General features: G+C 33.7%; 1 protein-coding gene across 5 annotated transcripts in view; it reads left to right on the forward strand.

The window, feature by feature from the left end:
* The window catches only part of LOC148944630 (mesoderm induction early response protein 1-like), a 97,423-nt gene extending 72,370 nt beyond the window's left edge, over positions 1 to 25,053 (forward strand). For all 5 annotated transcript variants that reach the window (XM_089100458.1, XM_089100454.1, XM_089100457.1 and 2 more), the window contains 5 exons: positions 1,673 to 1,830; positions 7,158 to 7,275; positions 15,421 to 15,601; positions 20,317 to 20,519; positions 24,976 to 25,053. In XM_089100458.1, the coding sequence (XP_088956584.1) occupies positions 1,673 to 1,830; positions 7,158 to 7,275; positions 15,421 to 15,601; positions 20,317 to 20,519; positions 24,976 to 25,001 (686 nt within the window). In that variant the 3' untranslated portion in view covers positions 25,002 to 25,053. The remainder of the gene's footprint in view (positions 1 to 1,672; positions 1,831 to 7,157; positions 7,276 to 15,420; positions 15,602 to 20,316; positions 20,520 to 24,975) is intronic.
* The last annotated feature ends 268 nt before the right edge of the window (positions 25,054 to 25,321 follow it).

Consider the following 25,321-nt stretch of genomic DNA (forward strand, 5'->3'; position numbering starts at 1 on the left):
ACATTAAAATACAAATTTACAATGCATATACGTTTTAGTACTTTAAAATATATTCACCTTTCTTATAACACTTTAAAACACTTTTCATTATATTTACATAAATAAAAGAAAAAAGTAAATATATAACACCATTTTTTTTTACTACATCACATTTCAGCTCGCTCTACTCTCGCTGGGCCTTACGTTGTTAGGTAGCTACAATAATCCTCAAAACAATTCCCAAAAATCAAATACTTCACAATCCGGGTGAATCGTATTCCCCTCAACATATAAAATAAATTCCACTAGTATAAAATAAATTCCAAACAAACATTAAAAAAATGACCAAATCTAAAATCTGTAATCTAAAAATTCATAAAATCATATACTATAACTATTCAATTAGATTTAAATCTTACCTAATAAATAAACTTAAAAATACTGAACAAATCCTGAAGCTAACTATTATATTCTGAGAATTCTAATTAAACTCTAAAATCAAACACTTCGAAATATTTAACTTAAAATCTGCTCTTCTTCCATATACCAAAATTAAAAACTCCATTTTCTAATCTTCTACCTAGATCCTTACCACAAATTGAAAAAAACAAAAAACATACAAATGTGAAACCTTAAACTCTTAAACCCTATAATTTTTTATTATAGCCTAAGGTGTTTTAAGCTGTCTGAAAACTTATTTTGGGATGATTTTATAATGCATGCTAAATACCAAATAGTAAACAAGTAAAGATGGTGTTGGGCTGCCCTAAGTCTGCTATAGCACATTTTTCTTCAAGTGGTAATGAAGAAAAGTTATTATTTAGCAAAGACGCTACTCAGCTAACTTAAAAAGCATACCACATACTTATACCACAATACATAATAGACAATACACACACATATAACAAACACAAAATTAAAATGGCAATCCCGCTTCCATCCCTACATTCCATGCCTACATACATGTATGACTAGGTTCTTAACTTATTCCGATTTTAAGTTTTGACGGAAAAATGAACTTGGCAACACATAACCAGTTTCCCGCCAATTACATTTTTAAGTTTATTTAGTAAATATTAATGTTTTCAAAGTTATTGGGAAGGGAGCAACTGCCCCCTTGCCTCCCCAAATGACGAATGGCCTAATTCGTAGAATTTTCCTGATAAACTCGAATTCGGTGATGCTGTTCACATGTATGTTAATCCACCTGTTTTGATATATTACTATGCCATCATTATGTTATTATACTAAATTAGCTCACACCACTTTCCTGCTTTATTTAGAAGGTATCTTTTTTTTTACTTTGAAAACGTCATCTTAGTTTCTTTGTTCTTCTTCTTCTGTCTTTAGTGCTTATGCTTCTACCCTATGCCGACGTTGTCATCTTAACTATCTTACTTTATTTCGGAGCTTTGCTCTCCCGTGCGTTCTTGAATTGAGTACAATAATAGCTTTCTGCTCAGGTAGATAAGCCAGGGAGGAGTTGGTGTTCCCTCCTCCAAATATCAGAATTGCAAAGATTTTATCTGAATTTTTCTTTTTCCTTATAGGTTTTCATGTTTTTTTTTTGTTTTTTTTTTTTATTTTCTCTGTTCTTAGTGCTCAATTAATACAATTATAAACATATTCCTCATTCCCATAGTAAATCGTTATTAATAGAAAGTTTTTTAAAATCACTGACTTTGTTTTATAGATTTAATCGTGGAGAATAGGACTATTATTGAGAGAATTAGACCGATTGAACAGAAATTAAAGTATCAAATAGATAAAGTTTTAAAAGCGGCTAGAGGAGATCTCTCAGCGAATGATCCCCTCCGCTATAAAGCAAATCCGGATTTACTTGTCGCTAAGGTAAGATTATTTACTTAAATGTACCATAAAGTGCTTCGTTTGGTCGCAATGAATTCCTTAACGTATGGACCAATTGAGCTGGAAGTTAAGACGTTTTTCCCTTTCAAGCCCAAAAGTTTAGGGGGTCTTTTGGAGGGATAAAATTGAGCATGAAGGTGTTAATTGTATTTTTTTTTTATTATTATTATTTATTGTTATTATTATTGTGGAATTATTGTATTTATTATATTATTATGGTATTATTTTATTATTATTAAATCGCTTCTTTTTTATTCAGTTTTCTTTTGGCTCGCTACAATGGATGTCTCTGGGTAAAGTTATAAACGTTTTTTTTGTTTTATTTTATGTGCATGGCAAATTGCTTTGGATTTGTTTTGGGCGAATAATTAGAGTTTGTTCCTTTTTTTTCTTCGTCTTTCTCCCTGCATTCACGGCCATACAGTTTAAAGGGGGCATATGGTGATATATTTTCTTTTACTGTTGATTTAATTTTTAAAATATCTATCTGTCTATCTGTTCTCGGACTTGAATAATAATAATCATAATAAATAAATAAGTATTTAATAATTAACTAAAAAAGGTATTATTGTCCCTCTCAGCAGCCCCTTCCCTCCCCTCCCCCCTATTGACGTGCCTGGATGTAATCCAATGAAATAGCTAACTGGATAATTTGTTTTTCGTGACAAGTTGAGGGGGGAGGATTAATATTAAAAAAAGCCTATTTTCTTTGACGGTTTAAATAAAAAAGTGCCCGGAAATTCAAGAAAGTTCGGATTTAATGGGTGGAGGAGCTGGGCCCCGAGGCTTCCCAAGGATGGAACCCTGGATGCAGGTGATGAACTGAGAATAAAAACTAATTTTAACCTTTTCTGTCACCCACCATATGTATTATCGTTAACCTAATCTCTACTGTTTCACTTACAGGCCTTGTGTTAACCTTGTTTTAATGCAAACAAATTCCAAGTGTTCCTTTATCCCCGTGCAATCCCCTAAGGAAAATTAAAATGGCAGGAGATGGTGAGAAGGGACAAGAGAAGGTGAAAAGGGGATGTGGGGGAGTTTTTGGAATGGGTTTAGTTTGGGGTTGAAGGGTATGAGGTAGCACTATAAAATTAAATATGTGGTATGAAATTTAGAAAAAAAGAAATCATAAAAATATCAGACTAATGCCGGGTACTTTTGGTTGTTTTTTCATTATACAACTCATGTAAATTGTTTTTTGCTGAAAAAAAAACGACTAAGGAGAAAAAAAAAAATCCATAATAGAAAGAAAATTTAATACGAAACAAAAATATAATAATCATTAATTATTTTACTAACAAGCACAAAAATAAGTGAATATACCTTAAAAAAAAAGTTAGTATCCGCTAAGTAATGCTTAAAAAATGCAACATTAGCCACTCCAACAACAACAAAAAAACGAATTGTTCCGCAATTCAATATTTCTATTAGCAAATGAGCCTTTTCTGCAGAAATTTTGAAAAGCTATTGAAAGGTTAAATGAGAAAGGTTAAAATGAAATATAAATTGACATCATCATCAGCAATATTGGTAGACCCTGTTCACAAATTAAAGCTTCTCTTTTTTCTCTTTTTTTTTTTTTTTTTTTTTTTTTTCAGCATAAAGTTTGTAAATTTGCTAAAAAGTTTAATGATAGAGGGGAATATTAAATACAGATTTAGCGTTGTCAATGGTTTGAAGTAAACTGTACCGTTTTTTCTGACTAAAATTGTATTGAAAGAGGATAATTCGTTCCGTCTAAACAGCAGGTCAAAAATTTGCCATAACAAGAAGAAAATTTCTAGATGTACCAACAAATTTGTAGATGTGCCGTTTTGTACAAAGACTTTTAAATTGTACCAGAAACAGTACAGTTTTACCATGTCGGCAACCCTTTATAGGTTTAGCATCAACATCGTCAGCGTTCAAAATGACCCTAAGAATGATGAGATCTGTGATCTTATCATCATGCGCAATATTTTTTTATCAAATTCTGTTAATTGTTATATAAAATGGACTCTCGATAATGTAATTGATTTTCTGGGAACGATACACGAAAACCTGCATATGAGGTGATGTGATGTGCAACTATTCTCCCAAACCGTTATGGCCTTGACTCTAGTTTTTTTTTTACCGACCATAATGTTCTTTTCAAATGGTAAAAATTTCTACAAAATTGAAATTTCCTAAATCTCCTAAAAATTCACCCAAATGCAGGGTGGAGGGGGCAAGATTTTTCCGATTCTTAGGAAGATAAAAAAGAAATATTTTCAAAATCTTGAATGAGGAGAAGCAACTTTTTCGATTTTTTTAATGAAAATATCGAAAAGATTGTTTTTCGAGATCAAAAGAGAGGGGGGATGGGTTTCAGGTGGGGGAAAGGGGTAAACCGGTTTCAGAGGTTCATTGTAGGCCGGTTATCCTTTTTTAGGTTGAAATGGATCATAGGACTTCTTCAATTTAAATTAAAAAGTAAAATTCGATCATCAACCGGACACAGTCGTCCGGTTATCAATAGGGGGGTCTCACTAATGTCTTGTAGACTAACTCTCATTGATTGCCCTTTTCTATAAAGTCAGCTTTTACACATACATTTTCAAGGCCATTCCACTTTATAATGTCTAGTTAAGCATATTTCCAAAAGCACAAGAAAGGGAACTTGATTTGAAATTTGCAATGAATAGGTTAAAATCGCTAAGTTGGTATTTTCAATAAATTTTTTATACCTCTCTTAGGGCGATATGATTTGAAAGAATTATATGTTTTTCTTAAAAGGGAAAGAAACATATAACCTCTTAAACTATTACTGCTTTTTTTCAAATATTAATCAAATTAAAAAACAACTGCCTCGTTTAGGCTACGCATCCGATGACATGAATACGACTAATATCACAATATAGATATATCACAATATAGATATATCACAATATAGGCACAATATCACAATATAGACTATGCATCCGATGACATGAATAAGACTAATATCACAATATAGAAAGTCAGATTCATATTTTTTCTCTCATTTCTTATTAAAAAAAATGGAGAGAAAAACTGTTTTAAAACATAACATTCAAATTAATATACAGACCAATGTAAGACTAAAACCCTGTTACGTTTTGTCAAACCGACGGTTCTGGCTCAAATCTGGTATGAGGTATCCAGACCAGTGCTCTTTTGGGTCTAAAATTGCGCTATTATTTTACGAATTTTGAGACCCAAAAGCATTTAAAGTCAGGGTGGCAGCTCACTAATACTGGCCATATAAAAAGAAAACAAGAATTAGATCACTTGGCATGACAATATCCCTCTATATATAAGGAGCTCCTTATAAATTAGCAATCATCTGTATATTTTTTATGTAACAATGCAACATTTGGCAATGCAACCAATGACATGAGCATAAGTAATACCCCAATAAAAAAGGTCAGATTGAAATTCCCCCTTTATCATGAAAATTATCAAAATTGACGAAAAAACAAATTTGAAACCTTGTATTCAGAATAATTAGAAGGGGGGACAGTAAAAGAAAACAAATTTTATTTGATATTTTGAACAGGAAGTGCCCAAAAATTGAAACAAATTTAGGGTTTTCGGAGCGAGGGTATGCTTTATGTTGATCCCACTGGTTCCCTTTATATATGGGTCGTGCCATCTACATTATTTTACTGAGCACTGAAATTAGCCATCGGCATTCCTGATTTTTTTTTCATCTATTTTTATATTTTATTTTATATTTTTATATTTTATTTTGTATTTACACATTTTTTAGATTTTATATTTTTATACTTTATATATTATTTATACTTGTATATTTCTTTTGAACTCTTACATTTTATTATACTTCTTTATGTTGAATTTCTTTAGATTTATTGGGTTCCAATATTAACGAAGTGTTGTGTCGACTTTAGATCCATATTGGCCTGACCTGGGAACCAAAGAGCCGACGTTTGTAATATTGCAAAAAGTATTTTTTCCAAAATTTTGCAGAAAAAAATATCAGATATCCCTTTGGAGAACCGATCTTGAAGACCATTTCCTAATGCTTAGAATCAGTTTAATGATTTAAGTTTTTCTAATATTAAACTAGAGAGTACATTGATCAGCTTTCTTTGTTACATCTCAAAGTTTGAAAAAAAAAAAGATAAGTGCGATATTTTTGTTGTAGTTTATAAATTTGTACTAACACCAAATATTTTTGAGTAATATTAGAGAGTGTACGAACAGGGAATAGGTTTCCTGACAGAGAAAGGATACCTTGTATCAAGGGATCCACTGTTTCATTTGTTGTCCAGTGGATTTTGCTAACATATTTTTATCTACTGTTTTGTATACTAAGGTCAAGATCTCGATAGATGGACTGTATTTTGAGCCACAATCTTACGGCATTTTCTCATTCTGAATGACTGAATGTATTGGGATTTGAATCCCCCTAACCATTATGGATACTTCTACATTTTAATGACATTCCTTGGTAAGAATCTGAATTAAAAGAAGACATAATAAGCATCGCCATGATATTTCTTACGGGAGGGTGGATACAGATCCTACTAGCAGCTTTGTTTTCAGTGATTTTAAATATTATTTTTTTTATGTGTGGTTTGAGGAGGGGGGGCACCAGTAACTGGTAATTAATACTATCAATCAAAAACGAATATTGATGCTGTCTGGAAGGTGACTGGGTAAAATATTCTTCGGATTCTCACCAACTGTACAATATTCCTTCGGCTATTTTGTCAATATATCAAGCTAAATGATGAAAATAAATAAATCCTTGAAACCCTCTTCTTAAAGAATGGTCAAAATGGTGTAAATATGAAGAAGTATTTTTGAATTAAATAAGACGTGAATAACCGAAAAATAGAATGTTCTAGTCGCAAACTTGAAGCAGAATTTCCAAATATTAACGAAAATTAATAGTACCTTACTTCCTCTATAAAAACCGACATTTTGCCTACAATTCCAATTCGATGTGGAGCCTAAATATTACGTTCCAGCACGACTCTGCAGATTAATTGTTACTGAATCCCTTTTTCCTTGCTGTCATCACCTGTTGCAACTCTTACTAAAAATTCTCAACAATGAAGACAAAAGTTTAGGCGAAAGTTTTTAAGTCGATTTTTTTTTTAATGAAAATGAAAGTTTTTTTCTGTTCTCTTTTGGAAAAAGTAATATTTAACTTCGAAAATCTCGCAATGCAAGATGATGGTTATGAAATGTGGGGATGTGTCCAAATTAATCCTCCAGTGGCACTGAACCCGTCTAGGATGAATTTCAAGTTAATAAGCGGATGCATAAGCGTTATTTCATCTAACAGTTTCTTATTGTAGGAGGAAGCATCTTCTGAAGAAGAGTTGAGTGAAGGAGAAGAAGAAGATAGACAAAAAAGTGATTCAAAACAAACTGGTGGCATCTATGTTCCTCCAAAACTTGTTTCGATGCCTTATGGTGAGTATTTCAGATTTTTATGTATATGTCAAATTAACTGAATAATGGATTTTAATTAGTTTTCATAGTACTTTCATGATATACCCCCTACCGCTCAAGTTGGTCATGCATTGATGCACCGTAAACCGGTTTCTTTCCCTAGTTTCTTTCAACTTACCGTGAGGAAAGACAAAGAGAAGTGACAGAATAGATGGGAAATATATAATTTCGGCTATATATTTGCACATTAGGGGGGCTGGGGGTAAAGTATTTGAACAGTATGTAGTCAGAAAACAGTTCTTACTTCATAATATCAGAATAATTGTAGCTAACACATTTTGCATGCAGACCCGCTGTACTTTACCCCACCCCCCCTATTGTGAAAATGTATGGCCCAAATTTGTCACTAAAGTATTATATTTTTATCATACTTAGGTATATCAAACAGTTCGCGGTAACGAAGCGTAAGTAAGGAGCGACCCGGCTCAATGGTAACCGAAACTGTAGAAAACGGAATTTTGATACCAATAGATACATCAAAAGAATCAAATTTTAATGCTGATTTCCAATATATAAGTTTCATCTAGTTTAATCCTACCTATCAAAAGTTACGTGCCTGAGAAAATTTGGCTGATTTTCGAAAAAAAGGGGGGAAAACCCCCTAAAAATTATAGAACCTTAATGAAAATCACAACATCATATTCAGCGTATCAGAGAATCCTACTGTAGAGGTTTCAAGCTCCTATCTGCAAAAATGTGGAATTTTGTATTTTTTGCCAGAAGAAAGATCACGGATGCGTGTTTATTTGTTTGTTTCTTTTTTTGTTGTTTTTTTCCCCAGGGGTGATCGTATCGACCCAGTAGTCCTGGAATATCGTGGGAAGGCTCATTCGAACGGAAACTAAAAGTTCTAGTGCCCTTTTTAAGTGACCAAAAAAATGGAGGGCAACTAGTCACCCGATCAAAATTTTGAGAGAACCATTTTGTTCAGCATGGTCGAAAATATGTTAACTATGTCTTTTAGAATGATTTAATCCCCCGAAGTCCCGGGGGGGGGGGGGAGGGCTGAAAGTTATAAACTTTACCCAATGTTAACATATAGTATTGGTTATTGGGAAGTATATAGACGTTTTCAGGGGGATTTTTTCTGGTAGTGGGGGTGGGGGGGGTCAGGGGTTATGTGGGAGGATCTTTCCATGAAGGGAGTTTTCACGGGGGAAGAGACATTGCTATGAAGGGGGTGCCGGATTTCCCAGCATTATTTAAAAAAAAGATCAGAAATTACATATAAGAAAAAACAAGTTTTCCAACTGAAAGTAAGGAGCAACATCAAAACTTAAAACGACAGAAAACATTAGGTATATGATTGGGTTCACCCCCTAGTCAATACCACACTCTTTAAGCCAAAGATTATTTAGTACTTTCATAAGAGCTATTTATTCCAATTAACGGCATTTGTGGTTATGGGGTCATTTTTAAAGAATTGGAACAAAATTCGAACTTTAGCTTAAAGAGCAAGGTATTGACTAGGGGGCGAACCCCCTAATATACGTATTAAAAATATATGAATATAGAAGTTCGTTACATAAGTTAATTCGTAAGTTACGTATATTTATTACTAATAAAAACGTTCGTAAATAAAATTAAACATGTTTTGAGAAAGCCATTTAACCAAATAAAAGTAAAATTAATATCCAAATTTTGTTTTAATTATTCATGTAAGGTGAGCCAAAATCAAAACCTGCATTAATTCAAAAACGTTCAAAAATTAAATAAAAAAAAGGTAAGTTTCTTTAACTGAAAGTAAGGAACGACGTTAAAACTTAAAACGAACAGAAATTATTCCGTATTTGTAAGGGGCTGTCCCCTCTTCAACGCCTCGCTCTTTACGCTAAAGTTTAACTTTCTCACAACTCTATTTTTTTTAAACAATGAAAAACTTTAGCGTAAAGAGCGAGGCATTGAGGAGGGGACAGCCCCTTTCATATATGGAATAATTTCTGTTCGTTTTAAGTTTTAATGTTGCTCTTTACTTTCAGTTAAAAAAGCTTGTTTTTTTATTTATTTTTATTAGGATTAATCTAACTCCACTTCTTGAGCGGTAGTGGGTATATTACACAAGTACCGTTTTCATTAATTGCTATGGCATGGAAAATTTACTATAGAAGAAAGTTATTCATTTTAAGTTTTTTGTTCTTTATCCAGCAGTCGGATCCATCTAGCGCTATCTCAGAAATAATATGCTCTTTTGATTCTATGGGACAAGCTCGTGCTGAAAGACTAATGAATTCAAAGTATTTGCACTTGCGAAACAACCTAGTTGGAACTTGAACACTACAAAATTAACAAAACTTCTCTTCAGGACTTGTCGTGTCTGGTCTTAGCTTTAATAACGGAGTCACTCAAGTGTGACATCATACCCAAGAGAGTAACTTTTCAATGGGTATGCGTGTTATATCATCTTTTCAAAGGGTATGCGTGTCAATATTTTACTATCATTTTTGGTCATGGTTGTAGTAGTATTACCATTAACCTTGTAAAGAGCGAACTCCAGCCCATAGTAACCGACAGCTTTCAAGTGGATTTTGAAAATAGCCTTAAGTGAGAAAGAATCGCCACTTGAAACTGATTCAGGATTAGCAACTGCTGTTTTGGTTAACCTTAATTGTAAAAGTTATCGAGAAATAAATTTAGAAAAAGAGGAAGATGATGACGACCTGGTGGTCTATAAAGTGAAAAACCGAAAATCAAATCAAGTTCTACTTAACTTTATAATTAAGGCTAATTGTAACCTTCTGAAGCTATTTTTATGGACCTAAATATAAGATTGTCTATTTTGGAAATATCATTTTATTTACAGACAAATTTAGAAAAAAATTAAAGCTAAAAATTTTTCAAACTTCAACTTCAAACTCCAACGCCAACTTCAAGCTCCAATGCATAAATTTATATAAATAAATAAAAACCAGCCAAAACCCCACCGACGGGCTAAGAATTTAGCATATGGCCTGTTCAATTAACATGTTTTATTTGATTCTTGCCTCTTCTAGCATTTGCTTAAATATGAGATCAGATTCAGTTAAACCTTCATCCTGTTTCTTCTTCTTGTTGAATGTTTTTGTTTCTTTTCTCTTTTGCCTTTTATTTTCGTTACTTGTCCTTTCATTTTTACTTCCCTCTGTTTTATGTTTCTTTTTAACGTTTCTTATTCTTGCCTCTTCTAGCATTTTCTTACATATGAGATCAGATTCAGTTAAAATTTCATCCTCTCTCTTCTTTGTCTTTGTCTCTTCTTCTATTTTTTGCCTTTTATTTTCATTACCTGTTCTTTCACATTTACTTGTCTCTGTCTTATGTGTCTTTCTAACGTTTCCTTTATTATAAGAGTCATTGGGTTTCAAGTCTGGGAAGTTTCTTTGAACGTAATTTCGTCTGTCAGAAGATTTTTTATTATCAACATTGTCAGAATCTTCTGTTCTTCTTTTTTTCACTCTCGGTTCACCTTGATAAACACTGTGGTCAATTATTTTTTCTTCATAATTATTTTCATTGTAGTCTCTCGCTCTTCTCTTTCTTTGCTCATTTTTTTGCTCGAAATCTTTTGAGACATCCACATTCTCTTCTCTCCTTTCTTGCACTCGATCTCCATGCCGCGAGGTGGACACCTTTGTGTGATAAGCCCCTCCAAGACTACGAATAGGAGATCTGTACCTATATTTTTTGTGCTCTCCGAAATTTTTTGTCATTTTTATATTTCGGCTATATCCAAACTTCTCATTGGGACTCCTATGACGTCTTTCGTGGTAAACAGGTTGACTATATCTATAGTGTTTGTAGTAATCATATTTTTTCTGTCGATCATAATGTGGCTTATAAAACCGGTCATTGGGCTCATATCTGTATTGTTGCTGGGTTCTGCTATAACAACGCCTATATTCTCGCCAAGTAGAGCTATCAGTTACACCACCCTGTCCTGAATTTATTCTCTCTCGTCTATTTGCATGCTTTTTTATTTTATTTTCTTCACCTTGGAAGGCATTCTCACTCTTTTCATTTCTTGAGTCCTTCCTTTTTTCTTCTAAATCGTTCAAAACATCATAACGCAACTGATTCATTTGTTGCTTGCGTTTGAGATGCTCACTTGGTTCATGTCGCGGTCTTAGAGAACTTTTACTGTAACTACGTCCATTTTCTCGCCTAGCAGGGCCATCAAGCTCTCTACTTCTTCCTGATCTTTCTTGTCTACTTCTTCTTGATCTTTCTTGTCTACTCTTGTCTACGTATTCTCCATCTCCGTCATTTTTTAGCCCTTGAAAATCAAAAGATTTTGGTGTTACGACATCTAGCTCAAGATCAAGTTCGGCATCAACATCTAGCTCAGTTTGTGAAGATTTTTTATCGCACGCTTGGTCTGCTCCGTTCATTCCTTCTTTTGCAAGCTCTTGACTTGTTTTTCCTTGTTTTTCCATAACCCCAAATTTGAATATAGTTGAATGTGTTGTTTCTTCGTTTTGTAGTTTCTGGTTTATAGAACTACTGTTCTCTTCACGTATTTCTGGCACTATGACGACATCTCGAAGACTGTCTAAAACTTCAATATCAGAGTGTTTACCATCATCATGGATACTAAGACTCAATTCACTTCTTGAGCCCTTAATGCTTCTTTCTAAGTCATTCAAACCTTGACTGCTTCTTTCTAAGTCATTCAAAACTTTTTCTAATCTTGTTACAATCATCTTTAATATGTGTTTTCACTAGCTTTTAACTTTCTATACTGAAGTGATTTGAGCGTATAGATTGTTTTATATGGTATATGACGTCATGACAAATGACGTCATCATGGTAATACAAAAGGGATGTTCAACATTATTGTATCCTTTTAAGTTTTAGTACGACGTCATTCATGGTTAATCTGTCATAGATGACGTCATTATTGAGTTATTTCATCCTGCATGTGAAGATACAGTTTTTGACTCAAAATTAATTTTATTTTTATTATTACGTTTTTCTACTTATAAAAAACGCCGTAGACATGGGAATTTGCTTTCAAATGAGCTTTAAACATCTCTCTATAATGTTTCAGCACCCTGCTTGCAGCGATAGAAAAAAAAGGAGAGACACATCATTGCGTCCCATATGAAAAGTGATTTCTGTTGTTGCTGAAGATGGGGATTAAAAATCGCCTAAATGGGTTTTCGGCTTTGATGTTTCCAATGGTGCAGCTTTCGTTTCGATCTGACATCACTTTCTGGTGTTTCAGAATATTTTTCAAAATCTCCCTAGTTTTTTCTTGCAACAGAGTAAAATATTTTGTTGTTTCCCCAGAATTATATCATCAGAACTATTTTGTTAGAAATAAATAAGTTTCAGGACCACACTGAGTAAATTTGGTGGACGAAAAACCATTAGACAGCTAAATTAGGGAAAATTCATCCAGTAAAAAAAAAGCAATGCAAAGTTTTATAGTCTAGACCTCCGTCGTCTTCACCGCAAGAAGAAGAGAATTAAATAAAATAAAATAGGAATTAAAAAGAAATTCCATTACTTATGCCAAATTATATTCCAATATTCTGATTTACTTGCAAGTCGATTACAATTTACTGGATTACCTTTAATGAGTAGGCTACTAGTTGATTGTAAAAAATTCTGTTTTCCTTTACATTGAGGTTTTCAGTTTCCTTTCTGTGCTTCTTCGGTAAGTGTGCCAGGGGTGTAATTTGCTATGAGGCAGGGGGCAACTGCTCCTCCCAGATCTTGGTTCGCCTCCCCCTTCCAGAATCCAGTTTACCCTCCAGTTGAAATTTCCGGTTCCTCCAGTTCTTCCATATTTCGAGCATTTACAGAAACGGTCAGTTTACTTTAGTACATCTTTACCTTTATGGTATTATTAAATTAAAAAAAAACAGGTTTTTTCAAGTGAAAGTAAGGAGCAACATTAAAACTTAAAACGAACAAAATTCTCACGTACATGAAGGGGTTTCCCCCTCCTCAACACCTTCATCTTTATGCTCAAGTTTTTATAGTACTTTTAAATAAGCTTCTTATTGTTTTAATTAAATGAACCTTTTGTTTCATGAGTCGTTCTTAAAGGATTACGACAAAATTCAAACTCCTCAAAGAGTGCTCTTTGGGGTGGAGTGTTGAGGAAGAAGTAACCCCCATATACGTCATATACGTAATGACTTCTGTTCGTTTCAAATTTCGATGTTGCTCCTAATTTTCAGTTGAAAAAACTTTTTTTAAAATTTAATTTCTGATCTTTTTTAAATAAAGCCGGGTAATCCAGCTCCCGCTCCATGGGAAACTCCTTTCCATCACAGTAAATCCCTCCTTGTAAAGTTCTTCCAACATACCCCCCTCTACGATGAAAATTCCCCCCAGGCAATTCAATTCTAGCTGAAAATTATCTGCGGAAAATTTATTGTGGCTGATTCTGGCTGAAAAAATTTTCTTATCTTAGAAAAAACATTTCTAAGAAAAAATTTTCTAAGAAAGAAAAAATTTCTTGTTTATTTCTGATTGTTTTTAAAATCATTCCAAAAATCTCCCTTCATGGGAAATGCCTCAATGTAAGGAAAAACCTCAATGAAAAGGAAAACAGAATTTATTACGATAAACTATTACTCATTAAAGGTAATCCGGTAAATTGCAAACAATTTATGAGTAAATCAGTATATTGGAATATAATTTGACTTAAGTAATAAGGGAACAAATACTCCTCCTCAAATCGCGAGTTTTTGAGGAGGGGGAGACCCCCTCGTATACAAAATAATTTCTGTTTGTTTTAAGTTTTAACGCTGCTCCTTATTTTCAGTCTAAAAGTACCCTTAACATCTCCACGCGTAAAATTGAGTTGCCGAAGAGAAAGCAAGACATAAGAAGAATTTCTTATTGGAATTTGGGCAAATTTTTCCAGTGTCAAATCTCTGAAAAATTCACTTCCTGGAAACTGCCCTTCCGATGGAAAATTCTCCGCGTGGAAAATCTTCCCAGCAGAAAGTTTGCCCCTCCCCACCACCTGAAAAATGTATGCAGACTTCTCAATAACAAATACTATACGTAGACAATGGCCAAATTTTATAACTTACCTTCCTCAGGGGCTGTGGGGGGCTATTTTTCTTCAGTCATAGTTATTCGGTCTTTGAACTGAACAAAATGGCTATCTCAAAATTTAGATCAGACTATTTTAAGAAAAAAAGTGCAGTGGGTGGGGGCCTATTTGCTCTCCGATCTTTTTAGTAACTTTAAAACGACACTAGAACTTTTAATTTCCATTTGAATGAGCCCTCTCTCGGTGCTCTTGGACAACTGAGACGACACGATCACCCCTGGAAAAAAACGCAATCCGTGATGTTTCTTCTAGCAAAAAATAAAAAATCTAAAGTTTTACAGATAGGACCTTGAAACCTTCTTTGTTGGGTTCTCCGATACACTGAATCTGATAGTGTGATTTTCATTAAGATTCTCTGACTTTTAAAGGGTGTTTTCCCCCTTTTTTGAAAATCAGGCAAATTTTCTGAGGCTCGTAGCCTTTGATGGATAAGACTAAACTTAATGAAATTTATATATTTAGAATCAGGATAATAGGCCAATGCTTTTGATATATCTATTGGTATCAAAATTTCGTTTTTTAGAGTTTCTGTTACTATTGAACCGTGTCGCTCCTTACTTACAGTTCGTTACCACAAACTGTTTGATATAGCTCATTTCTCAGTTTTCACTGTCATTTCCCCTTTATTTGGGAAAATTGCCTCCAACTTTGTCCCCCCTCCCTCCGAATTTGGACAAAATTACGCCCCTGAAGTGTGCCACCCACTCCATCCCACTTTTACGGTAAATCTTAACTCCAGAAATGGCTTACTTAAGTATAAATTTGTGTTCTTCCTCTTTTTATCCTCATTGGTTTTGTTGTCACTTTCCTGGGGGGGGGGGGTGTATAGTTTCAGTTGTAATACAAATATATCAATACTAATTTCAAATCATTTTCTAATACACCTTTTTTCTCATAAATCAATTGCAGTTTCCGGGGCTACCTTTTGATTTATGCTAGTTGATTAATTATTCGCGGATTCTCTACATTTGGTGTTTGTATTTACTCTCTATTTTGCTTTTCTTTCCTTTTCCAGATTTACTTTTTTCTTCTCTATTCAAGTGTTTCTTTTACAGAAGGGGATTTATCATTGCCTGAGAAAAAAGCTCAGAAGGAAGCCCGTATTAAGCGGCAGCTAATGACATCTTCACTTCTACAAGAACTTAAAGAAGAATATACAGATGCCCCCGTTGAGCTTGTGGATACTGATGACATTATCAAAGCCAAGCAGCACAAGAAAGCTAAAGAAAAACAAGAGTCAGTAGGACTTTTTTTCTTTTTACAGTATGACGGTGTCATGATATGTCTCGACACTATGTGACATTATCAATACCAAGCACCACAGGAAAGCTAAGAAAAAAAAGAGTCACTAAAACTTTTTTTTCTTCTTATATTATCCTAATTGTAGTCTAAAGCTGAGTGATAACTTTCCCTCCCCTTCTTTAAGGTACTTGAGGACCTATCAAGGGTAAATGGGAGTTTATCGAAATTAATAGGTCTGGAAAGAGTAATATTAATTTACTTGTTTTTTTCTTTTATCCGCCTCTTTTCTGGGTGGCACTTATGAATCTATCAATTTTATGCAGAAAGTGTTAATAGATCTTAAAAGGAAATATTAATTTAGTTTGTTTTTATTCTGATTTTCCAAAATTCATTCTGTGAGGAGACGATTGCTGGCTTTTGTTCGGTAAGGGGATCCCAGATTTTTTTTTCTAGCTGAAAGGAAGTAAATTCCACGTTATTATCTTTAATGGTCGATTTGTTTATTCAGGAGACAAAGACCCGCGTCAAGGTTGTTTTATATTGGTATGATACTAGAAAAAGCTTATGTATGTATTCAAATCGTGAAAAAATCTTGTGAGGCATACCTTACGATAGACAACAAGCAGCTCACAAGCAGACAAAGAGAAGACACTATGGGATAGGAGGTGGCCGGAAGGAATTTGATGAGGTCCGGGTGTATAACAACGTTCAAAAAATAAAGTGATGGGATAGACTAACTGGTAATGGCAGTATCCCGGATCAGAATATGTGTCAAAATAGGCCAAAATGTGCTGGTAGAGAGTAGTGCTTGTGATGCCATCTAGTGAATAATGGATGAAGAATATGAGTAGTAAAAGCAAGCCTGCAAGCAGACAACAAGACAACGTAGGATAGGAGGTAGCCGTGAGGAAGTTGATGAGGTCCGGTTGTATAACAATGTTCAAAAAATAAAGTGATTGGATAGACTAACTGGTAATGGCAGCATCCAGGATCAGAATATATGTCAAAATGTGCCAAAACGTGCTGGTAGAGGGTAGTGCGTGTGATGCCATCTAGTGAATAATGGATGAAGATATGAGTAGTAAAAGCAAGCCTGCTAGCAGACGACAAGACAACGTAGGATAGGAGGTAGCCGTGAAGAAGTTGACGACTAACTGGTAATGGCAGCATCCAGGATCAGAATATGTGTCAAAATGTGCCAAAACGTGCTGGCAGAGAGTAGTGCTTGTGATGCCATCTAGTGAATTATGGATGAAGAATATGAGTAGTAAAAGCAAGCCTGTAAGCAGACGCCAAGACAACGTAGGATAGGAGGTAGCCGTGAAGAAGTTGATGAGGTCCAGGTGTATAACAACATTCAAAAATAAAGTGATGGGATAGACTAACTGGTAATGGCAGCATCCAGGATCAGAATGTGTCAAAATGTGCCAAAACGGGCTGGCAGAGGGTAGTGCTTGTGATGCCATCTAGTGAATAATGGATGAAGAATATGAGTAGTAAAAGCAAGCCTGCAAGCAGACGACAAGACAACGTAGGATAGGAGGTAGCCGTGCCGAAGTTGATGAGGTCCGGGTGTAAGCGTGCCGTGTCAAAATGAACTTCTTGAAATATGAGCCTATTTGTCAGATAGATTATTCAGTTCGGTATATTTCCATCAGTGTTTTCACTTTTTCAGGTTATTAGTTTCTTTTTCGTGTGTCAGTTTATTTGAATATGAAGCTTCAGTTTTTTCCAAAAACTTTTGATATAGGATCATCAAGAATGTTTTGATTTAGAATGCAAGTCTCAAGCTCAGATGCTTTCAAAACCTTTGTATAAGGTGGTTTTAAATTATTAAAACTGGTGATTAATAATTTTCTCCGTCAGATCAGTAAAAGCATGTAAGGTTGGTACTGGATCTAATATTTCATGGTTGTAGTCTCTGCATCATTAGTACCACCTGCATATAATTTGAGTCTGACGGAGATGAAAAATTTCAATTAAATTTGAGAACTTGATGAAGATGTTGCACGCATTCTACACCAGCACCATATCTTTGAGACGGATATCTTAATTTCGCAGGATTCGATTGTGAATCATTAGGCAATGTATCCATTTTGGATGAGTTCTATAGCAGAAGAAACAGAATGCAAAGCCTCAACTCAACGGATCACAGATTTAATACGATTCTTTGTTGTGGTTTGGTTCTTCCATGCATAAAGACCCCTCCTCTCCATCTGTTTAGGATTAGAGTTGGGTATATTTAATTATTCTAAAGAAGGAACTGATAGCTGAAAGAAAGTAGGGTAAGAAAAGATATCCATAGAATTCATAGAGTCACTTTATATGGATGGATAAATAAATGAATGAATCTTTAGTTCAAAACAGCTACTCACAAACTGAAATGACTGAATAAATACACAATTGTAATCGTATCAAGTATAAAACGATTAAAAATAGTACGTCAAAAGCTACGTAAAATACTGTGAAGCTGTACTTTTGTCATTATAATGTTCTAATAATTATCTGGTAAATAAACTTAAAAACTAGAAAAGTAACTGGCGCACAAAATGGCTTGGTATGAGGATTCGAAATAATATGCATAATGGTTTATTTGAAATATACAGCTTGTGTTAGTAAAATTTAGCATATTGTAGTTTATGGGTAAATAATAAAATGCGAATTTTTATTACCAAGTCAAATATATACTGTTTGTCAACAAACTATGTAATTTTAGGTTAGGACGTTAATAACTCGTTAGATTATAATCTGTCTTATCTGTCTATAAAGTAGGTCCTTTGTATTGTCTGTTTTGCCTGAAACAAGAATCGTAGTGGTTTTAATATTTAATTGAATTCATTATATAGTGTATTACGGTAATCACCTGGCAAAAAAAAAAAAAAAAAAAAAAAAAAAAAAAAAAAAAAAAAACTGTCTTCCTACTTTAGTAACTGAAATAAATGAGCACTTGAACAAGGTCTAGACCCTACTCATCCATCCAGTTCCCCAGGACAAAACAGTATAACCATCCAAAAATCAAGCATAACACCGAAAAACAACCCAAAACCAAAAATAAAATGACTTCCCAGAACAATTATCCGTCTCAGGTTAAAACCTGGATCAGGGTTAAGGTCTGTCAATAATAATAATTATTTTTAATAATCATATTAACTTAATTTACTCATAATTTAAATTTATTGAATTTTATTTCATTTCAGTTTAAACTTAATATAATTTAAATCTGAATCATTTAATTACGATTAAATTACATCATAATTATAATTCTGGATTTAGATCGTGGACATGCCTAGACACAGCATGGGACATTTTCATGAATAAGGTCCGTAGGACCACACGTCTTTTTTTCCGTTGTGCCTCTTCTATTGAACCGCTGTTTCTTTTAAATTTTGTTTACCACTCGTAAATTCAGTCATATATGAAATATGTCATTTAATGTCCTTAAATATTTTTTGAGGCCAGTGACAAAATAAGGCTTGAATTTTATGTGATTGATTTTTAGCGTTTTAGAAATGTAATTTGTTTTCAATCTGTTAAAGGTTAAGTATAACTATGGTAGGATAGATTTAATGTATTTCTAACTATTTTAGAGTCCTGATCATACTCGCTCTCACATTTTAAGTTGCGCATTTTTATTTTTAGACAAATATAGCTATTGCAAAATATAGCTACACAAATTTTGGGTAATTTTTTTTTGAGCGATTCAGAAGCGTAACATTTATTTCAATTACATTTTAAGAATTTTAGTGACTCGTTCATTAAATTTTAGTTTTACTCGTTCATACTTCTGAATTTACGTTTAAGTTTTGAGTACGAGTCATCATAATAGCTGACTTAATCTTTCTTCATTGATTTTACTATTTGGATGCTGTCATTCTTTTTATTGGCTGGCGTCTCCGCTAGTCCGCGAAAGAGGAAAGTTTACTTTTTGTGTGTATATATTTTTAAGTTAAATCATAGTTCAGAAAAGTTCATGTAAGTTAACATTAAAGTTAGGGCCCTATATCCCCCGTTGTGGTATCAAGAGATTCAATATATTTCTAATTATTCTCGTAAATTGTTCGTAGGCTTTCCCACTTATTATTCTTTGGTCAAATAAAATAAATAAAAATAGGTTGCTGTTTATTGGAGCTAAAATAAAATTTGGATTATTGCCAAGCTGTCAGATACCTTTCATTGCAAACAGACCTTTAAAAAAATACGTTCACCATGCACAAGGGTGTAACCAGGATTTTTTTTGGCTGAGGGGGGCGTTTTTTGGAGTGGGGTTGAAAATGAAATGAAAAATAAACGCAGCAAAAATTTGTTTATATGTATATTTGTTACGTTTGTATGAGTTGGACATTTTTGGGGGTGGTTTCAAACCCTGTACCCCCCCCCCCCCTCCACTGTATACGGCTTTGACCATACAAACTGTCTTAAAAGGGAAATTCTAGCCACTGTTCATCTACTGCTTATCCCTCTCCCAGTTATTTTAATTTAGAGCACTTTAATGTGGCAGCTAAGGTGTGCAGCCTCAGAGCAGAATGTACTGTTTGAGCAGCAAGAAGAAGCATTTCAATATTCTGAGATTAGACTGTAGTCTTGAGCAGCAAGAAACATTATTTCAATATTTCTGCATTGTGATTCCCTGTAATTTATTTCTAAATTTGTATTTTCTCCTTTTTAGATTGTTATGTTCTTCTTAAATTGATTTTCTTATTTTTCTGTAGATACGAAGAGACGTACATGACCCGCATGCCCTTAGCAAAGGCTGACAGGAAAGGCGTGAAACGAACTAATCTTGGCACCGAATTGACCTCGTTTGGTAATTTTGCCAGTCTAATGGATGAAGAAAACGAAGATTTTGAGCTACCATCTAGGAAAAAAGCTAAAACCGCCCTGAAAAAAGGAAAAAGAGGAAAGGGAAAGAAGGGTATGCATGCTACCCATTTTTTTGGCAAAATTTACATCTTAAAGATTCAACAGAGGCATTTAGAGTTTCTATATAATGAGAGACTATACGTACGGACATCCAATACATAGTTGGAATTTTTACTCAATGATTCCTAAGAAATTCCCGTTAGAATTTTTTTATGGGGTTTCTAGTATTTCATTACCATTGTATTCTGCACTATCTGCTATATTACTTATATGTAGTAGAAATTTTGATAAGAATGATCGGGCAACCAGAAAGATGTATCTGGGAGTCATTTCTTAATATAATTAAATATAATTATTGTAAATATATAAATATAATATAATATATATAAATATAATTATAACAAATATAATATAATTGATTTTTAATATAATTAAAAACCTTATTTATTAAGTTCTTGATCTTATTTTATACCCTCAAACTCATTATAGTTTGGAAACATACGTTTTTTTTATGAAGTCAGACGTTTTTCGTACGTTTAATCATTTCGCAAGTATGATTTTATACGTTTCATTTCACACGGAATGGTACGTTCCATACGTTTCTCGTAGGAAATCATACGTATTTCTTCTACTTTAAAACTATCATATTAGTAAGTAAGTAATCGGATTAGCGACGCTTCTTGACTACTAAGTTTCCTGCGTCGCCCCTGCAGTATGTTGCTACAGTAAGGTTTGATCTCTGGGTCTCGTACCCACTGCGCCACCACAGGACTGAAAATTCTCGCCGACGGGGAATCAAACCTTGGTCTCCCACGTGAAACTATCATATTCTATCGCTGACATTGCTATTTTAAAATCGCGCCCAGAAGCTGTTATTTCTAAAATTGCGCCCAGAAGCTCTGATTTTTAAAATTGCGCCCAATGATTTGTCAAATGTATCAGAAGTATGTAGATAAATGTGGAATTCAATTATTTGAAAATGTGATAAAGCTGGATTTGTGTTCATTGAGACTTTGTTGTATTTTCTAGGAACATGTACTGTGTAGTGTTTATTGTAGTGCGATATTTCTTATATTTATAATTTCCATTTACAAGAGGAATACGGGTTTGTTGTTATTGAGTGTAGCGCTGATGTTGGCAGACTTTGAAACTAAAAAATAAAACCGAAAAATTTTGAAAAGTAAAAACTCCTTGATAAATCACTGTACGAGATTTGGAACAGTATATACAAGGACAAATATTAATTTATTTTGCAATTCAGTATGTTTTTTCTTTTCTTCAATTCTATTTATATTTCTTTTTTTCTAAGAAAAGCATTTAAACTCCTAAATATTTTCTGAGATAACACTGGGTAAGAAAGACAAAACGACACAAGGGCAATGAATTAAAACGAGCTCATTCATAGCTAGTTAAAAAAAAGAAAATGTAAATATTTCGGCGGAGATCTCCACTCTGCCGTTCTCGGTGCAAGAAGAAGAACAAAATAAGTCCACAGGATAATATAGAAAGATAAAATTTAAAATATCTATATTAATAGAATCCCTTTCTCAACCAACGTTGAAAGGGCAACTGAATAAAAAATCCGATATTGAATGGCAGATTAAACTCAATTATGAATTTATTTTGTGTTAGGCTTTTTGGATGCTAACCTTTTGCCAAGTATGGTATTATCAGAATTTTCATAGGTTGCAAAATGTGATTTAAAAAATTACGAAAGATCAGAATTATTAAGAGAATTGTAAATGAGGCTGGGATAAGTCTCCCCAGTATCAAGTGACTCTTTGGTGGATAGACTTGATGATTTATAAACAATTTTATTTTTAAATGCCTTACACGGTCATGTCGATCAGCGGCAGTGCTTCTCATAAAAAAACACTAAACATATATAATATATGAAAATCACAGCCATAGCCATTGTCATAAAAAATTATACATTGATTTGAAATATCACAGATTCAAACTAATGAGTCAAACAGAGTTAAACGAACAAAAAGAATAATGAACTAAAAATAAATATATAAAATTATTGACGTGTGTATGCAGAATTAAAAATCTTGACGAATGAGGGAACAAAACTACTTGCGTACCTGCCTCCCTAAAATTGTATGTACAGGGACATTGTATGTCCTTGTACATACATTGTATGTACATTGTATTGGAATTGTATGTAAAATTGTATAAAAGGGACAATAACAGAGGTGTTATCAAGCAAAACAGAGTGGTCTGAATTGTCATATACGTGTTGGACTAAGGTGGAGTCAAAATTATCTGGTCTTTGGCATAACTTCATGGTTTTTCGGTTGAAAATTTATGCATTAACAATTTCATTTCCAACTCTTGATGGGTCCTCCCAATATAGAAACGATTGCAATACAGAGACAGAAACAATAGCAGTGGGTCCTATAAACGCTGCAACTTAGAATGAGGCTGCATATATCCCGGCTGGAGTCGAAAAGATATATATTTTGTTTACTTTTTTGAGGTGATATTAAAGTTTTTTCTATTGTTCCTGTATACTCTGTTTAGGAGTACAGAATAAATGGTTTTTTATCCCCCTCCAAAGGATTACTATCAATTAAGCATTTTGGGCGTTGGTGCATTTTGTTTCCGTATTTTTTGGCCTGAAATAGATCTCTTCTGTTGCGTTATTAAATAAAAAATAAAGTTTGCTCAACTGAAAGTAAGGAGCAACATCAGAACTCAACGAACAGAAATTATTCCGTATATGAAGAGATTGCCCCCTTCTCAATACTTTGCTGTTCTGGGGGGTTGTCCACTTTGATCAAAATTTTTGCTTTGATTCTGTGTTCTTTGTTTATATTTGACTCAGGAGGGGGAGGGGGCTGTAATTAATTTTTCCACGGGCACCACCAACCTTAGGGACGGCTCTACTTCCATTATTTATGTTATATTTATGCTAGGAGCAAATTCAAACGTTAGAAAATAGCTTAAAGTGGTTGGAAATAAAACTCAAATTTTACAGAACAATAGGATTTAGAGTTATGAGATAGAGATAGTCATTGATAGTCAGAGATATATTGAATATAGTAAGATAGTCAGAGATATGGGATAGTCATTTACTACATTAAGGGTATCACTTAAAAAAAGAAAAGAAAATAAGTTAAAGTGATTGGAAATAAAACTCAAACTTCACAGAAGCATAGGATTTAGAGTTATAGGATAGAGATAGTCAGAGATATATTAATAGTCATATAGTTGGATAGTCAGAGATATGGGATAGTCATTTACTAAATTGAAGGGTATCACTTTTTTGAAAATAGAAAATAGCTTAGAGTGGTTGGAAATAAAACTCAAATTTTACAGAACCACAGGATTTCGAGTTATGAGATAGAGATAGTCATTTACTAAATTGAAGGGTATCACTTTTTTGCTTAAAATAATACTTTTTTTCTTTATTTTCATCTCTTGTTTTTGCGATATCAATGCTAAAGAAAACTCAATAGTATTTCTACTAAAATTTATTAGAATTAACCCGTATCGGCTAATTATAAATTTGTGTGTTTCTTAGCCTACTTGCTACAACTACTCCATACCCCTTTACTTACCCCTTTACTCCAATAATCTCTTTACTCCTGGGGAGAGAGAGCGGGGTAAGGGATCCTCATGTTAATGTTTCTTGTCTGGTTGAGACTGTTATCCTTGAAAATTTTATTCGTAATGAATAGATTTCGATTAGTGTATTGAAGATTTCAATTTCAAAGTTGAAATAGGAATCTATTATCTATATGATAAGATAAATAACAGATTTCTTTTGGTATTGATTACTTTATCAAAATGGTGTTGTGGAAGAATGAATCCATACCTTTTTCATCGACCGACATGACTTGTTGTTCACACCAAAGAGTAGGGGTAATTTATAAGAGTGGGAGCTGGCGCTAATATCGACAACAAAAAACTTTCATTTGGCGATACTTGGCAGATTTTTAAGCTCTCTGATCATTATTCTTTCATGAACTGAGATCAGATATATATTACTACCCTAATGTTACTACTTGCACCAATTACTATTGTACTGAAAAAATGCCAAGTGTCGCCAGCCGCTCGATGGCGTTGATAGTTGTTTTTTTTTAAACTAGTGCCAGTTTCCACTTTTATAAGTTACCCTTATTCTTTTGTTCGTAATAGCAGCCCAGCATTGTTTAGAGAGAGCACAGTAAAGAGAATATACAGTAGCGACAAAGGCCTTACTCTCCATTAAAAATATGTCACGCAGATCTAAAACCACACAAGATTCATATTCCGCCTTCGGGCACGCGCGATTCCGATGTACACATCACGATGAGCTTATAGCAACTGAACTAGGCTGTGACGATACGGCTCACAGTCTTTACGCGCGGTATGAAATATGTGTCATGTTTGGAGAAAGAAGCTGCTACTGTATATTCTCTCTACTGTGAGAGAGAGATGAAACTTTTTTCGTTGCATTTTGATGTTATTTAGCCCTTTTTTACTGTTTAAATGTATAATTCAGATTTTTTTTTTTTCAGGCAAAATGTTCAAGCGAAGGAAGTGATAAACTGTGTTTTTATTTTTCTGATGAAAATAAACATTCAGTTTTTTTCTGAGCCTTTTCTTTATTTACATTTCCCTCATTTCATATATCTGCGATATACCTGTTGGAATATAATAATATTAGACGTCATTTGGATCAATAGAAGATAGTTTTAGATCGATCTTTGGTCATCAGGAGTCAAAATTGGTTGAAAAATGCCCAAGTCTTTTTAATTCTGGCAGTTTAAGTCTCTTTTTGTCCTTTATCTGATAGGGATGTGCATATTGTTTTTGTAAATTTTTTTTCATCTCTTTCAACTTTTCAGGGTGTACAACTACTAG

The sequence above is a fragment of the Artemia sp. Qi Xiang Cuo genome, chromosome 14, assembly GCF_049724085.1.
Source record: "Artemia sp. Qi Xiang Cuo chromosome 14, ASM4972408v1, whole genome shotgun sequence".
Classification (NCBI taxonomy): domain Eukaryota; kingdom Metazoa; phylum Arthropoda; class Branchiopoda; order Anostraca; family Artemiidae; genus Artemia; species Artemia sp. Qi Xiang Cuo.